The 16,639-nt window shown below is 45.1% G+C and overlaps 1 protein-coding gene across 1 annotated transcript in view; it reads left to right on the top strand.

Annotated features, from left to right (window-relative positions):
- Nucleotides 1-16,214, top strand: part of TEX26 (testis expressed 26) — a 38,431-nt gene extending 22,217 nt beyond the window's left edge. Inside the window, 1 exon segment of the mRNA XM_024755650.1 lies at nt 16,183-16,214. Coding sequence (XP_024611418.1) covers nt 16,183-16,214 — 32 coding nt within the window.
- Nucleotides 16,215-16,639: the final 425 nt, after the last annotated feature.

The raw sequence follows: 16,639 nt of genomic DNA, 5'->3' as shown, positions 1-16,639 counted from the left end.
TTTTTTTTTTTTTAATTTTATATTATTTATTCTTTTATACAGCAGGTCCTTATTAGTCATCAGTTTTATACACATCAGTGTATACATGTCAATCTCAATCGCCCAATTCATCACACCACCCCCCCCCCCCCCCGCCGCGTTCCCCCCTTGGTGTCCAGGCGTTTGTTCTCTACATCTGTGTCTCAATTTCTGCCCTGCAAACTGGTTCATCTGTACCATTTTTCTAGGTTCCACATATATGTGTTAATATAACATATTTGTTTTTCTCTTTCTGACTTACTTCACTCTGTATGACAGTCTCTAGATCCACCCACGTCTCTACAACTGACCCAATTTCGTTCCTTTTTATGGCTGAGTAATATTCCATTGTATATATGTACCACATCTTCTTTATCCATTCGTCTGTCGATGGGCATTTAGGTTGCTTCCATGACCTGGCTACTGTAAATAGTGCTGCAATGAACATTGGGGTGCATGTGTATTTTTGAATTATAGTTTTCTCAGGGTGTATGCCCAGTAGTGGGATTGCTGGGTCATATGGTAATTCTATTTTTAGTTTTTTAAGGAACCCCCATACTGTTCTCCATAGTGGCTGTATCAGTTTACATTCCCACCAACAGTGCACGAGGATTCCCTTTTCTCCACACTCTCTCCAGCATTTATTGTTTGTAGATTTTCTGATGATGCCCATTCTAACTGCTGTGAGGTGATACCTCATTGTAGTTTTGATTTGCATTTCTCTAGTAATTAGTGATGTTGAGCAGCTTTTCATGTGCTTCTTGGCCATCCGTATGTCTTCTTTGGAGAAATGTCTATTTAGGTCTTCTGCCCATTTTTGGATTGGGATTTTTTTTTTTAATATTGAGCTACATGAGCTGTCTATATATTTTGAAGATTAATCCTTTGTCTGTTGATTCGTTGGCAAATATTTTCTCCCATGCTGAGGATTGTCTTTTCGTCTTGTTTATGGTTTCCTTTGCTGTGCAAAACCTTTGAAGTTTCATTAGGTCCCATTTGTTTATTTTTGTTTTCATTTCCATTATTCTAGGAGGTGGATCAAAAAAGATCTTTCTGTGATTTATGTCAAAGAGTGTTCTTCCTATGTTTTCCTCTAAGAATTTTATAGTGTCCAGTCTTACATTTAGGTCTATAATCCATTTGGAGTTTATTTTTGTGTATGGTGTTAGGGAGTGTTCTAATTTCATTCTTTGACATGTAGCTGTCCAGTTTTCCAAGCACCACTTATTGAAGAGACTGTCTTTTCTCCATCGTATATCCTTGCCTTCTTTGTCATAGGTGAGTTGACCATAGGTGTGTGTGTTTATCTCTGGGCTTTCTATCCTGTTCCATTGATCTATATTTCTGTTTTTGTGCCAGTACCATATTGTCTTGATTACTGTAGATTTGTAGTATAGTCTGAAGTCAGGGAGTCTGATTCCTCCAGCTCTGTTTTTTTTCCTCAAGATTGCTTTGGCTATTTGGGGTCTTTTGTGTTTCCATACAAATTTTAAGATTTTTTTCGTTCTAGTTCTATAAAAAAAATGCCACTGGTAATTTGATAGGGATTGCATTGAATCTGTAGGTTGCTTTGGGTAGTACAGTCATTTTCACAATATTGATTCTTCCAGACCAAGAACATGGTATATCCCTCCATCTGTTTGTGTCATCTTTGATTTCTTTCATCAGTGTCTTATAGTTTTCTGAGTACAGGTCTTTTACTTCCTTAGGTAGGTTTATTCCTAGGTATTTTATTCTTTTTGTTGCAATGGTGAATGGGATTGTTTCCTTAATTTCTCTTTCTGATCTTTCGTTGTTAGTGTATAGGAATGCAAGAGATTTCTGTGCATTAATTTTGCATCCTGCTACTTTACCAAATTCATTGATTAGCTCTAGTACTTTTCTGGTAGCATTTTTAGGATTCTCTATGTATAGTATCATGTCATCTGCAAACAGTGACAGTTTTACTTCTTCTTTCCCAATTTGTATTCCTTTTATTTCTTTTTCTTCTCTGATTGCCATGGCTAGGACTTGCAAAACTATGTTAAATAATAGTGGCGAGAGTGGACATCCTTGTCTTGTTCCTGATCTTAGAGTGCTTTCAGTTTTTCAACATTGAGAATGATGTTTGTCATATATGGCCTGTGGGTTTGTCATATATAGCCTTTATTATGTTATTATGTACTGGCAACCCAACACTGGAGCCTACCTGGGCTCTTTGGTGGGGCTAATGACAGACTCTGGGAGGGCTCGCGCCAAGGAGTACTTCCTAGAACTTCAGCTGCCTGTGTCCTTGTCCCCACGGTGAGCCACAGCCACCACCCGCCTCTGCAGGAGACGCAGGTACGTCTGGTTCAGTCTCCCCTGGGGTCACTGCTCCTTCCCCTGCATCCTGATGTGCACACTGCTTTGTGTGTGCCCTCCAAGAGTGGATTCTCTGTTTCCCCAGTTCTGTCGAAGTCCTGCAATCACATCCCTCTAGTCTTCAAAGTCTGATTCACTAGGAATTCCTCCTCCCGTTGCTGGACCTCCAGGTTGGGAAGCCTGACGTGGGGCTCAGAACCTTCAGTCCAGTGGGTGGACTTCTGTGGTATAAGTGTTCTCCAGTCTGTAAGTCACCCACCCAGCCGTTACGGGATTTGATTTTGCTGTGATTGCGCCCCCCCACCATCTCATTGTGGCTTCTCCTTTGTCTTTGGTTGTGAGGTATCTTTTCTGATGAGTTCCAGTGTCTTCCTGTCGATGATTGTCCAGCAGCTAGTTGTGATGCTGGTGTTCTCGCCAGAGGGAGTGAGAGCGCGTCCTTCTACTCCGCCATCTTGGTTCCTTATCTATAAATATGTTTAAACCTGCTCTATTTTGTTAAAAAATGCTTTCATGAATAAAAGAGTAGAAAAATAACATCACTTTAAACTGAAGACTGCAATAATTTGTAAAAAATTAAAAAATCACAATGGGACATGTGTAGTTGAGTTTTCATTATGTGTTAAAAATCTCCTGTCTGTACAAGAGGCATATGAGCCAGAGCAATGCTTCTCAATCTTCACTGCACGATAGAAGGGCCTGGAGAGATTGAAAAAATCCTGATATCCAGGCCACTCCCCAGACCAACTGCATCAGAAAATCTAGGGATGGAACCTGCAGCAGTCTGTTCTAAAATTCCCTAGGGTGATTCCAATGCACAGCAAAGAGGAAGCCACACTGACCTAGGGGAGCGGCAAGTTGTACCTGCTTAGTTTAAGTGGATGGCTCAGTTAGGCTCTAGGCAGGAAACAGAATCCCCCCCATTTGTTTCACATGATGGGGCTTGAATGAACGGACTACTTCTGAGGGTGAGGTTTGCAGAGGCTAACAATGGAAGGAAGCTGTTACCAGCTCTAGGCCTGAACGGACAATGTGACTGGAGCCCAGTGAGACCCAGTTGCGTGGAGGAGCTGCTGTCCCCTGGGGCTGTGGTCACAGAGAGAAAGAGCCGTGGCCAGAGACATGAAACAGGGAGAGACAGGGGGAGAAATACTCCACTCTTGCTTTCTCCTTCCCTCCGATACAATCTGAGCTCCTCCAGCGGCCCTCATTGACCAAGCCCAACGGACGCCACCAGAAATGTACTGAGGAAGATGCAGCCCAAAGGGTCAGGCTCCGGTGGCAAAGAGTGGGCTAGGGAAGGTATTAAGGGGATCTGGAGGCCAAACAGAACATAACCAACACAGCCGGCCAGCTTTTCTCAACCAAAACCAAAAGCAGAGTGTGTGGCCAAGTACTGAATATGATTTCTGAATGTGATTTTGTAGAACACTTTATAAAACAGCGAATTTATTCATTTAAAGAATCATCTTTTAAAAAATAATCACATTTCATGAATTGAGATGGTTCCAGAAAATCCAAACTGTTCAAACTTTATCCCTCATTCAACATTTAAAGCAAAATATTTTCGGGAATTCCCTGTCAGTCCAGGTTGGGACTCCGAGCTTTCACTGCCGAGGACCCAGGTTCAATCCCTGGTCGGGAAACTAAGGTCCCACAAGCTACATGGCATGGCCAAAAATAAAAATAAAATATTTTTAAGTCTTTTGTGCCAGACACTGTGCTGTACTAGATACCGAAATCAAAGACAGAATAACCATTCTTAAAGATTTAAGAGTCTAGTGGGAAATACAGACAAGTTAGCGATGTTACATTTTACCAGCCCAGGGTGGTGTACCCCACTTCGGGGGCACTCCCTGCCCCCAACTCCAGGCACATGGTTCTGATGTCAGCTGAAAACCCACTGCAGTCAGCCTGGGCCATGTTTGGTACCTCTCCTCTCTGGCCACCGTTGGGGTCCAGCCCGGGTTTTCCTCAGTGGAGATGTGGGCAGAGCTCTCTTTCCTCTGTGCTTATGAGGCTGTAAGACACATCCAGAGCTACCCATGGTCTTTCTTCCAGCCTCATGGGGACAACCAGCCAGAGAATGGAGACATGGGAGAGGATGCATGAAAGAGAGGGAGGGTCCTGATGAGACTGGAGTGAGTCCTTAAGTCCAGCTGCACCTCAGCCACACGAGCCAATTCATGTCCCCTTTTGACGAAAGCAGCGTTGAGCTGGGAGTCAATAGTGTTCTAACTAATACAGAAAGAATTGTCAATAAACTCTGAAGAGACATATGACAGAGCCAAGCACAGGGTGTTATGGGATTTCTGAGAAGCTTGCCTAACCCAGCCTGAAGGGTCAGGAAGGTTGCTGGAATGATGTTGGGCCTATAGGTCTTTCCTGGAGGCGATGGCATTGTGATTATGCTATTTTCACAAGCAAGAGCCTCAATGCCTACAGCGGCCTGGCAGATGACCGAGATGAGGGCAGTGGGCCAGGTGTGAGGCCATAGGGGGTGGTGAGGACGAGGGTGAACTGGAGAGTGCCTGCCATGTCTGGAAGGGGCTGGTGACATCCCTTCTAGACAATTGTAGCCCTGTTAGCATGTATCAGTTGTGTAGGGTTTCAGGAAAATCCCTTTTTTCACTGTATCACTACAATGTCCCTCTTTATGTTCCATAGTATTCCATATGCTGAAGTCTACTTTGATATTAATGTAGCTATTTCTGTTCTTTTGGTTAGTTTCAGTATACTTTTCCATCCTTTTGCTTTTAACCCATCTGTGTCTTTTCATTTAAAGTGGGTTTCACATACCTATAATACACCATGTAAATATATAATACAGCGTTGAATTCAGGAGTATGAAGAAAACTACAGCAGGCTAAAGACAGAGAGGCATGGGGGCTGCTATCTTAAGTGGGGTGGCCGGGAAGGCCTCTATAACATGGCACTGAGCTCACTCCTGACAGAAGTGAGGCAGGAGGGGAGAAGCTTGTGGATCTTTGCAGGAAGGACTTTCCAGGTAGAGGGAACAAGGGCAGAAGCCCTGCAAGTTATAAGAGAAGGTCAAGGTTGTCCTGGAGAAGTGAGGGGAGAACAGTAGGAGATGAGGTCAGACAGGTAGAAGGGCAGATCAGAGAAGCCTCCAAGGTTATGGATTTTACTTTGAATGATATGAGGAGCATGGCAGGTATTTGAGTAGAGGGTTGACATTGTCCAACTTCTGTTTTTAAAAGACCACTCCTTACATAGAACACATTGTAGTGGGGGCAGAAATGAAAACTGGGAGACGAGTCAGGAGGTACTGCCAAGGTCCAGGTGAGAGACATGGGTGGCTTGGACTAGGAGGTATTGGTGGCAGAAGTGAGGAGTGGCTAGATTCTGAAGACACTTCAAAGGTAGAACAAATAGGATTTGTTGGTGGACTGAATGTGTGCTTGGGAGAAAAAAGAGGGGAGGGAGATGACTCCAAAGGTTTTTCCCTAGGCAATTAGGAAAATGGAGTTGTTATGTGAGACAGGGCAGGTGGAGGAGGCGTGGGATTGGGTAATCAAGGGTTCCATTTTGGACAGTGGATAGCACCCACATATAATTACCATTAATTGCGCCCTGGCAGGACAAGATGGTAAGAGAGCATTTTTAATACCAGTTATTTTCCTCTTTGTTCACTCCCTGGCATTTCCTCTCAGGTACTCCAGTTACAAATCCTGGCACAGTGAGGGGTGAGCCACCACTGTGGGTACAGCTCATCAGCACTGGCTGCTCCCAGCAAGAAAGTAGCAAGCTTTTCTTCACCTGGCATCTCTGTGATCATCAGTAATGACCCCTGGGGACAGAGTAGACATGATCCTACTCAGTACAGGAGTCCCTGGCAGGTTTTGCTGTCTGATACCACGAACTGGAGAGGAAGAAGAGCAGGTTCTGCTTTGGGAAGGTTAGAAACATCTCATGCTAACAGGTAAGAAAACGTTCTCTTCGTCCTTTTCTTTTCTTTTCTTTTTAATCTCATAGAATTTTCTAGAATTCTGCTTGGGGTACAGGCAGAGAGCTGTTTGCAGTAAAAATGGGTATTATAAGGTAACTGTTTACATTGTCAAGGAAGCAGGTTTTGCTCCTCAGGAGGAAGGTAAAGGGAAGTTTGTCCCATTCATTGTAAAGACTGACCACATGCCCCCCTCAGCCTGGCACAAACATGGGGTGCAGCAGTGCACGGGGCTTAGTGTGCTCAGCTAGCTGTTGCTATGGAATTTTGTCCCTGCAATCAGAGCCTCTGCCTTGATAACTTAATTGTACTTAAAAAAAAACACACAAAAAGAACCCTTGAATTTGAGTAAATCCTGAGAATATCATGAAGGCTTTTGATTAATGTAAAATTAAAGCTCTTTCAGAAGCATTAATTGAATAAAAAAAAACACTATTCAAAGAGCTGTAAGGATGGCCCAAACCATTTGAAGATATACAGTCATTATCTTAAAATCTGGTTAATTAAGGCACTAAGTGTCATCAGACACCTTGACTTCAGGGCACTTTATTTATATTTAAGTTCCTGTCTCATTTTCTTGTTGTTCTGACCCTTTGATATCTATGTTTCCTTCCTGCATTGCCCTATCCTGAATCTTTTCCATGTTCGCTGGAAAATAAACCCTAGAGTATTTCCAGCTCTCTTTCTCAGCATCCTTCTTGCTGACCAGGTGTGGATGAGATGTCATAATTAAAAGTGACCCATTTCTTCTGAGATTGCTGAGATAAAACATGCTTTTAGCTTGGCAGAAGAATTTTGTCTTTGTTGAAAGAAACAAACTGTAAGCATAATATTAACTCAGTATTAAGAGTGACAAACAATACACTTAAAAGTTGGGGAAATTACTATTCCCTCAAATAAGGTAAAAGAAGCCGTTAAGTTCTGAGCGAAACGTCACCCTCAAGCCCTTGGCACAATCCTCTCACCAGCAGGCGTGAGTCACCTTGATCTCTGTCGTGTGAAACCACAGGTACAACCTAGGATGCTTAGAGCTACACACAGGTCATAGAAACCCACAATGCCCGAATATTTAGAAAATTGATTACCTTACAAAATAAATCTGTTGGTAGGGAGTGCTCCACACTTGGTTAATTCAACAATTCAAAGGTGTAATTTAACACAAATATCCTTTGTAGCTTTGTTGTTTGGGCTCTGGGGCTCACATTTGTCCTGTTGGCAAGATGGCTGCAGCATCTCCATCCAGAGGCCACATCTGAGGCAGGAGAGGCACTCAGTTTCCCCCCTTCCTTCACTTTTCAAAAGCATGGGAACCTTTCCCAAAACCACCCGGTGGACTTCCACTCACACCCGATTGGCGGAAGTTGCATCACATGCTCATGACTAAACCCAGACCAGCAAGGAGAGCAGATTACCATGGTTGTCTTAGACCCCACGATGCACCCACCGAGAATGGGGAGAAGCTCTGCCTCTCATGAAGGACATGACCCCCAAGACCTACATGAGGCAGAGTTCTGTTAGCAGGGGAGCGCTGGGGGGAGATGGCTGCTGGGTGGGAACGATGGGCAGACATCTATGTTTTCCGCTGCCCATCTTCCTGTCTCCCTAGCTGCCCCTTTATAGCCCCCTTACTTACTCCTCTTCCCTCTGCCTGTCCTTGAAATACTAGGATTCCTCAGCACCCAGCCTGGGCCATCTTCTCTTCTCTGTGTGTGCTCCCTCAGTCCTGTGGTTTTAAATGCCATCTACACGTTGGCAACCCTCAAAATCGGTATCTTCTGCCCAGACCTCTCTCCTCTGAGTTCCATATTTGGACATTTAGCTTCCCACGTGACAGCTCTACTTTCATGTCTCAGAAGCATCTCAAACATAATACGCCCAAAACCGAGCTTTTTATTTTCCCCCAACCCAGCCCCTCCCCAGGTTTTCCATCTTAGTAAATGGCACCTCCATCTGCCAGGTGTCTCATGACAGACGTTTGGGAGTCACTCTTGACTCTTACCCTCCCTAACTGCCCATCACAACCACTCTTCTTTTATTCAACGTGCCATCGAGCACGCCGCTCCTACAATAGGTGTCCAGCCCACAGTAGGCACTCAACAAATATTTGTTGAAAATGATTGAGTGTGCTTGTATGGTACATCCCTTGACTGGAGAGTGGAAACATGGAAGTTTAGAAAGAGCTTGAGGGTAATAACATGTGACATTCTGATAAAGGTGTTCATTTGGGGATGAACTGAAAGAAACATTGACAGTGCTTTCTGAGAATTATAATGCCACTCTTCCTCCCCAATTCAAACATATGCCCACCACTCTTTTGGCAGGACTTCCATGAGCACTAAAAGAGTAGAGATGAAATCTTACAACTTACTTGGAGCTTCTCTCAGGTACACGGGCTTCCGTATGGCTCCTGGTAGCAATGCCACATTCAATGGTATCGCGCACAGTGAGGGCCCGACGTGAATTGAAACTGTGATGCAGGATCGGCATTTTCTCTCAATAAGTCTCGTGATCAGCAACTACTGAAATGAAGAGTTGAGGGATGTTGTTCTTTTCTTTTCCAACATCAGTGACACTGATGGCTGTGATGTTGAAAAGATGGAGGATTTTAACAGTCAGCTACTGCTGCATAACAAGCACCTATAAAATCTTGGTGGCAATGAGAATTTATTCCCCATGCATCTGCAGCTTGGCTGAAGTGGCTCCTCTGGGCTGGGTATTGCTGGGGTGGTGCTTCAAGCCATCGATCTGGCTGGGTTTGATGGTGAAGAGGTGAATGTTCCACATGTATTCATTGTGGGTCCCACTCAAGGGAAGTTCTTCTCACACTAATGACAGAAAACACAGGAGGGCAAGTGGAAATTCTTGAAGCTTCTTAAAGCCACGACTCAGAGCTGGCACACTGCCACTTTAGCTAGTTAGTCAAAGCAAGCTGTAAGATCAAGCTCAAAGTCAAGGGCTTTTCTGGGATGATCTACAGAGCTACAGGGCAAAAAGCATGGATACAGGGAGGAGTGTTGAATTGGAACAACACTTCAATCTGCCCGAGTATATACTACACATCAAAGAAAACAGAAGAGAAAGCTTGTGTTCAGCTTGAACTGATCAAGTCCAGGGTGGGGCTGCATCTCCCTCTGCTTCTGTCTGCTTTTCATTGTAACTCAAACTATACCTTATGGTCCCTGTGAAATAGAGTACCCAATATAGGTTCCATCCCTCCCCAATTCATTCCATTTTTTATCTATTCAGTAACACCCAGACTACTTCCCGGGATGGTGCCCTGGACGTTGATTTCTTAGTATGGTTGTTATGGGAAGCTTTTCATTTCACATCTGCTGACACAATTTGCTGTCTCTCTAAAATAAAAAATAAAAAAAAAAAAGAGAAAGAGAAAGAGACTCATACTCTGATGGCTGTAAAGGATAATGAGTAATTTATTCAGAGCTATATACAAATCAGACTATCATCTTCCAGACAGAATCAATAATATAATTTTAAGCCCACACACATTTACAAATGCGAACACTCCAGTGCAGCTGGGTTGCCATGGGCAACCAGGGCATGCCAGCTTGTGATCTGAAACAGGCTGATGTCTCCCAGCCTGGGAAGCACATTCTGCAGACAGACTCCAAGGGAGGAGAGGATGTCAGTGTTGGCTCTGATCTGGCCGCCACACAAATGCACCCCTGTGATGGTTTCGATTAGTTCTCGTCTGAACTGCGCAGCTTTTTAAAACTCCTATTTACACAGGACTTCTTCAGTATCCCTTCTGTGTCTGTGTTGAAGCAGGCTGGGGAATGGAGTGGGGAGAGTGTGATGGAGCCGTGTGGACTAGAGCAGGCAACGAGAAACTCCACCCATAGCTGCTGACGGTCTGAGGTCAGAGCAGCAAAAAGGATGCTCAGGTCAGAGGCCAGGAGGCAGGCTGGTTGGTCAACTGGAAAGTGGGCTCAATGGGTCTTCCCCAGAAGAGGTCCTGATCAGATGTCGGGAGCTGATGTACGCTGGTTGGAAAAACAAGAGCAAGAAACAGGAAGGCAGGAAGAGGAAAGAGAAGGTGGTCTGGGGCAAAAACAAACACTGGGAGTGGGGTGAGGGGCAGACAGGTCCCATTAAAAGGGCTGGAGGGAGGGGATGGCACACAGGAATGATCTGTGATGACTCCATTTAAATATGTCGATACAAACCTAAATTCATTGTCAAAAGAGCCTGTCTCAGTCAGCTAGGGCTGCCATAACAAAATACCATACACTATCTGGCTTAAACAACAAACATTACTTCTCAGAGCTCTGGAAGGTGGTGCCATCATGGTGGCAGTTTGGTGGGGTCCTTGCTGAGGTTCTCTTCCTGGCTTATAGATAGCTGACTTCTCCTTTTCTCCTCACATTGTGAAGAGAGATCACCTCTCTCGGGTCTCTTTTTGTAAAGGCGCTAATCCCATTCGTGAAGGCTCTACTCTCATGACCTTACTACTTTCCAAAGGTCCCATCTCCAAATATCACCATATTGGGGATGAGGGCTTCAACATATGAATCTGGGGGGAGAGGACACAACTATGAATTATAGGATGTTCCTGGTGAGAGCACCACTGACGGTCACAAGAATCAGGAAAACATTTAGTTAAGAATTAGGTGATTTTTTATTATACCATAACATGATCTGTCCCCACCTCACTGACTAGTCTTGGTCAGATTCAAAGAAGAGCAGACTGGTTGAGAGATAGATCCCACACCCGCCACTGAAGAGCACACTCCTTGACTTAAAGCTGAGGCGTCTATGTCAGTTTGCACACCTGCTACAACAGGGAGGTGCCTCAGGTGGGAACAACGAGAGCAGAAGGTCTTAGATGAAGCTGACACTGGGTGTTCCTGGACTGTGGGGAGACCCAGAAGCCTCAGGGTTTGTGTGAACTGGGGTGGGAACCCATCAGGAAAGTCCTTTTTTTCTACCTTTTTTTTGGTGAGAACATTTAAGTTCTACTCTCTTAGCAAATTTCAATTATATCAATACTACATTGTCATCAACCACAGTCACCAAGTTATCCATTAGATCCTCAGACCTTATTCACTTTATAACTGAAAGTTCATAGCCTCTGACCAACCCCTCCCTATTTCCCCACCCCCAGCCCCTGGCAACCACCACTCAGCTCTCTGTTTCCATGAGTTTGACTTTTGTTTTAGATTCCACATATAAGTGATATCATACAGTATTTGTCTTTCTCTGTCTGGTTTATTTCACCTAGCATAATGCCCTTCAGTTTCATTATTCATATTGTTGCAAATGACAGGATTTCCTTCTTTTTTTCCTTCCTTTTTAAGGCTGAATAATATTCCATTAAAGATATAATGTATATGTGTGTATATATCACATTTTGTTTACCTATTCATCCGTCCACAGACACTTAGGCTGTTTCAATACCTTGGCTATGGTAAACAACACAACTGTCAGCTGGGGAGTATGGATATCTCTTTGAGACAATGATTTCATTTCCTGTGGATATATATGCATTCCAGAAGTGGAATTGCTGGATCATTCTATTTTTAATTTCTTGAGGAACCTCCATACCGTTTTCCTTAGTGACTGCACTAGTTTACACTCCCACCAACAGTGCACAAGATTTCCCTTTTCTCCACATCCTGGCCAGTACTTGTTACTTGTCTTTTGGATAATAGACACCCTAACAGGTGTGAGATGAGGAGAGTCTTCGAGGTGCAGCAAAGAAATCATAAAAAGCACCTGGGAGATCACCTGGTCGAACCTCCTCACTTCACAGACACTAAAATTAAAGTCACAGAAGTTAAACAATTTGTCCAAGGTCAGAAAACCAGAGAGGGGCATGTGTGTACAGACCGTGGAGCAGCGGGGAGCCCCTGGGCTCCAAGCAAAGGGATGGGGTGAGGAAAGGGGGCTTCAGGAAAGTGGATCTGGGGTCAAGAAGGATCAGGGATGAGAGCAGCAAGAGTCAGAGAGACCCAGAAACCACCCAGGCTGTGGGTCGTGGTAACAGAGGGTAGTAGGAGGACTGAATGACTTGGTGGCTGGGGATGGAAGGTGAGAAAGAGGAAAAGAATGACTCAGCTTCTGAGTTTGAGCAGCTGGTCAAATGGTGGTTCTGCTTCCAGGAAAGTGGGCAGTAGAAAGAGTCAAAAAGGACTCAGGCTTTGAGGATGGTCCAAAGTGGGGGTCATTCTGGGGAAACCAGGCTGGAGCAGCATTTGGAAGGTGGGATCCAGGAGCCAGCAAGACAGCCAAGAGGAGAGATTCTGCAGCCAGTGAAGGCTGCCCTGGATCTTTAGGAACAGAGGGACCCCCCACCTCCGCCTCCCAAACCTCATTCAAGGGCCAGCATGGAGGCCTGGCTCCAGAGTTTGCCTCTTGTTCATATCTCCCTCGCTCTTAAATCCTCTGGCTTCATATTTCCTATTACCACCCCCAAGCTCTGATCCTTTATTAAGCTGTGTGCACAACCACCTCTGAATTACTAACCTTGGCAATCACTCCCTGCGCATGTGGACTTCAGTGACCCTGCCATTTCTGAGTGAGAACAAGGCACCCTCCACCTAAGACTTCCCTGGTCCCCTCACCCTACAATGACCCCTGTCGTGACCTCACTTGACAGTGACCCCTGTGGTGACATGTCCAGACCTCTCCTGTGCTCCAGACCTCCATTTCCAATTGCTGGATGGACCTCTCTACCTGGATATCTCAAAAGGAGATTCAATTCAATATGCCCCCAGTGGAATGAATTACCTTATATTACACGTCTTTTTACTCTCCCCGTGTTCTCCTAATAGCCTCTTCCCATTCACCTCATCCAGAACCCTGGTGCCATCTTCCATCTCCCCAGCCTCCAGAGTCATGGGACCCTGTTACCGACACGCATCCTGCATCTCCATTCCCACTACCATCTTGGTTCAGGCCCTCTGCAATTCTCTCCGAGATTCCTGCAAACAGTCTCCGTCCCTCCCCATCTCTCTCCTTCATGCTGCAGAGAGCATGGTCCTACGATGTCTTGTTAAGGTGGCTTTTCATTTTCCTAAGGACAAAATCCAGCCTCCTAAGTATGACATACACTAGATACACGGGGGTCAAGATTGTTTGACTTGCTCTGTCTCTTCCTGGAAGGCACTGCCCCTCTAGTCTGCCTGGAAAACTAATACTTATCTTTCCAGTGGCTTCTCCCTTGAGAAGCGTCTCCCCACCCTGACCTCTCCAGCCAGCGTTAAGTGCTTCCTCTCTGTGTAGTTCCAGGGCTCCAACAGACCCGGTGCTTATCAGAGTGTTAAAATTACTGGCTCACCTGTCTGTCCTCTGTTTTGTCTTCATAGCCCCAGCGTCTAGCCCAATATCTGGTATAGGTCAAGCACTTAATAAATGCTGATCGGGCTTCCCTGGTGGCGCAGCGGTTGAGAGTCCGCCTGCCGATGCAGGGGACACGGGTTCGTGCCCCAGTCCGGGAAGACCCCACATGCCGCGGAGCGGCTGGGCCCCTGAGTCATGGCAGCTGAGCCTGCGCATCCGGAGCCTGTGCTCCGCAACGGGAGAGGCCACAACAGTGAGAGGCCCGCATACCAAAAAAAAAAAAAAAAAAAAAAAAATGCTGATAAAGATGAGAGAATGGATGAAGAAATGAACGAAGAGTTTCATAACGCTATACCACTATGCACACACCCCCATTCTGAAGGGTCACTGCTTCCAGAGCTCTGAGTTTGACTCAGGAGAAAGCCACCCTCCTCAGACCAGCTACAGGTGTAGGAGTACAGATTCTGACAATCTGGGTAATAAGTGAGATAGCAATAGTGTTTTGAACCAAAATGAAACCTAGAGACTCCTTCACCCACTTTCTTATTTTAGGGGCCAGGGCACAGGACTAGATAAGGTGAAAGCCACTGGACGTAGATCTGACTTAGAGTTCACTGATCTTCCCCAGGCAAATGTTCTAGTTGCTGCGAACGTGTGGGCCAATTCTTTTACTTAAGTAGCATTTTTTTTTCTGGTTACCAAATAAGTCTTCATTATAGAATATTATAAGTTGATTGTATAGGCTCATTGTAGAAAATATAGAATACAGAGAAGAACAAAGAAAAGGAAATAGGAACCATGTGTGGAGCCCTCACCAGAGACAATTCGTTCTTTCAATCTGGCTTTTTGGAAGAAACAGAAATCCCCTCAAGGTGGCTCAACTCAAGGGGCTTTGTGGTGAGGACACACATGCAATGACAGGGAATCTCATGGAAATCTTAGAACAGAAAGCTGTCTCTGAACCGGGCTTTCATGAGGCAGAGTTGGGAGTGGCTTTGGATTCAGAGGATATCTGGGAGCCAAGGTGCACTAGCTCAAAAGCTCTACTCTGGCGCCTCCTTGTTCGTGTAACTCAGCTGTCTGTCCTGTCTCCATTTCCTGAACATTTTCCCACCATTTCCTGAACACTTTTCAAATGTCCTAGTTTAGACACTGAGACAGAGAGAGACTCTCACTGGCCCAGCTAATCTTTTCAGTAGTCCTCAGGTTGATGGACATCTTTTACTCCTCTAATCAGCTGTGGGCAGGAGGGTCAAGGGTACCTGATGAGCCTTTGGTAGGACAGAAGGAGCAGGGCTGGCCTTAATAATAATAATAACAACAGGGCTTCCCTGGTGGCGCAGCGGTTGAGAGTCCGCCTGCCAATGCAGGGGACACGGGTTCGTGCCCCGGTCCGGGAGGATCCTAGATGGACATCTTTTACTCCTCTAATCAGCTGTGGGCAGGAGGGTCAAGGGTACCTGATGAGCCTTTGGTAGGACAGAAGGAGCAGGGCTGGCCTTAATAATAATAATAACAACAGGGCTTCCCTGGTGGCGCAGCGGTTGAGAGTCCGCCTGCCAATGCAGGGGACACGGGTTCGTGCCCCGGTCTGGGAAGATCCCACATGCCGCGGAGCAGCTGGGCCCGTGAGCCATGGCCGCTGAGCCTGCGCGTCCGGAGCCTGTGCTCCGCAACAGGAGAGGCCACAACAGTGAGAGGCCCGCGTACCGCAAAAAAAAAAAAATAATAATAATAATAATAACAATAATAAGAGCTACCATACCTGTGCTCCGCAACAGGAGAGGCCACAACAGTGAGAGGCCCGCGTACCGCAAAAAAAAAAAAAAATAATAATAACAATAATAAGAGCTACCATACCTAGAGCACCTACTATGTGCCTTGAAGTGCTCTAAATACTTGACATACATGATAACATTTACTTCACTTTTTACCCTGTGAGATGGGCACTATAATTACGACCACTTCATTTGGGGAAATTTAATATTATGATCCATGCAGCTGTATGTCTATATTCTGCCACCCCAGAAAAAAAGGTTGAGTGTCTGCAACACTTCCGTACCCTAACCTCTTCTCTCTCCTTCAGCCCCCCACACTGCAGAGGTTCGTGCTCTCATTTTAGTTGTCCAGAGCGCTTCATTTAAATGCCCCATGTCCAAAACCACCCTACTCCTTCTCCCCTCCCCCACTCATCCAAATCCTATTCCTCTCGGTTCACTTGCAGCTCTCTGCCCCTCTCTCCACCTGACTCCAGCAAGCCTGATGCGTTGTGTGAGGTCCGCCATTATTAGAGTGGTCTTTCCTCCAAGACAGATTTTATCTTCTTTTGGTTACAATGAAATAAAATTTCAAAGCACCAAGAGTGAGAAATTCTTCAAAGAGTTTCACAGGCTCTGTAGACTCAATTCCTACATGCAACATCCGGGATGCTCTAAAGGCGGCCCTCTTAATCATCCAATAATCCTGAACCCTGACGAGGACACACAGTCTGCCCTAAGGCTTACAGCTGGGCCTCTGATGGGATAACTGGTCTACCTTTTTGTTCCTTTTCCCAGAGACTAACTATGGACCCAATCAGCTGAAGTGAGATTACAAACTTCTTTTGCCTTACTTGGCAACCAAAGAGATGAGTTTTCCCCCCAACCTCTATGTTTCAAAAAGATCCAATAAGCAAGATCTTTAAATCAAGGAAGTTTAAGAAAGAGTAGTACTACTCTAAGAACAAATACAAAAGGGCACAGTACTTAAGTAAAAAGTCGCAAATCTATTATTGCCTCTGTTTCCCTAAGATGGAAACACATGGAAAAACCAGCAATCCCAGGCACCTTCGGGGACTTTCCCCCTATAACAGTGTTGTCAAATTAACAGCAATTAGAATTACTGCTTAAACAACTTGTCATTTATACCTAATTACTACAGACTACAATAAAAATTATCATGACAGATTCACTTTGTTGTAAGCTTTATTTAATTACAATCCTTAACTTCCATGGATTTAGTCTTAATAGTTTA

Source organism: Neophocaena asiaeorientalis, unplaced genomic scaffold (assembly GCF_003031525.2).
Source record: "Neophocaena asiaeorientalis asiaeorientalis breed wild unplaced genomic scaffold, Neophocaena_asiaeorientalis_V1.1 scaffold59, whole genome shotgun sequence".
Taxonomy (NCBI): domain Eukaryota; kingdom Metazoa; phylum Chordata; class Mammalia; order Artiodactyla; family Phocoenidae; genus Neophocaena; species Neophocaena asiaeorientalis.
Note: the sequence above shows the minus strand (reverse complement) of the source record. Positions and strands in the feature narration are given on the sequence as shown.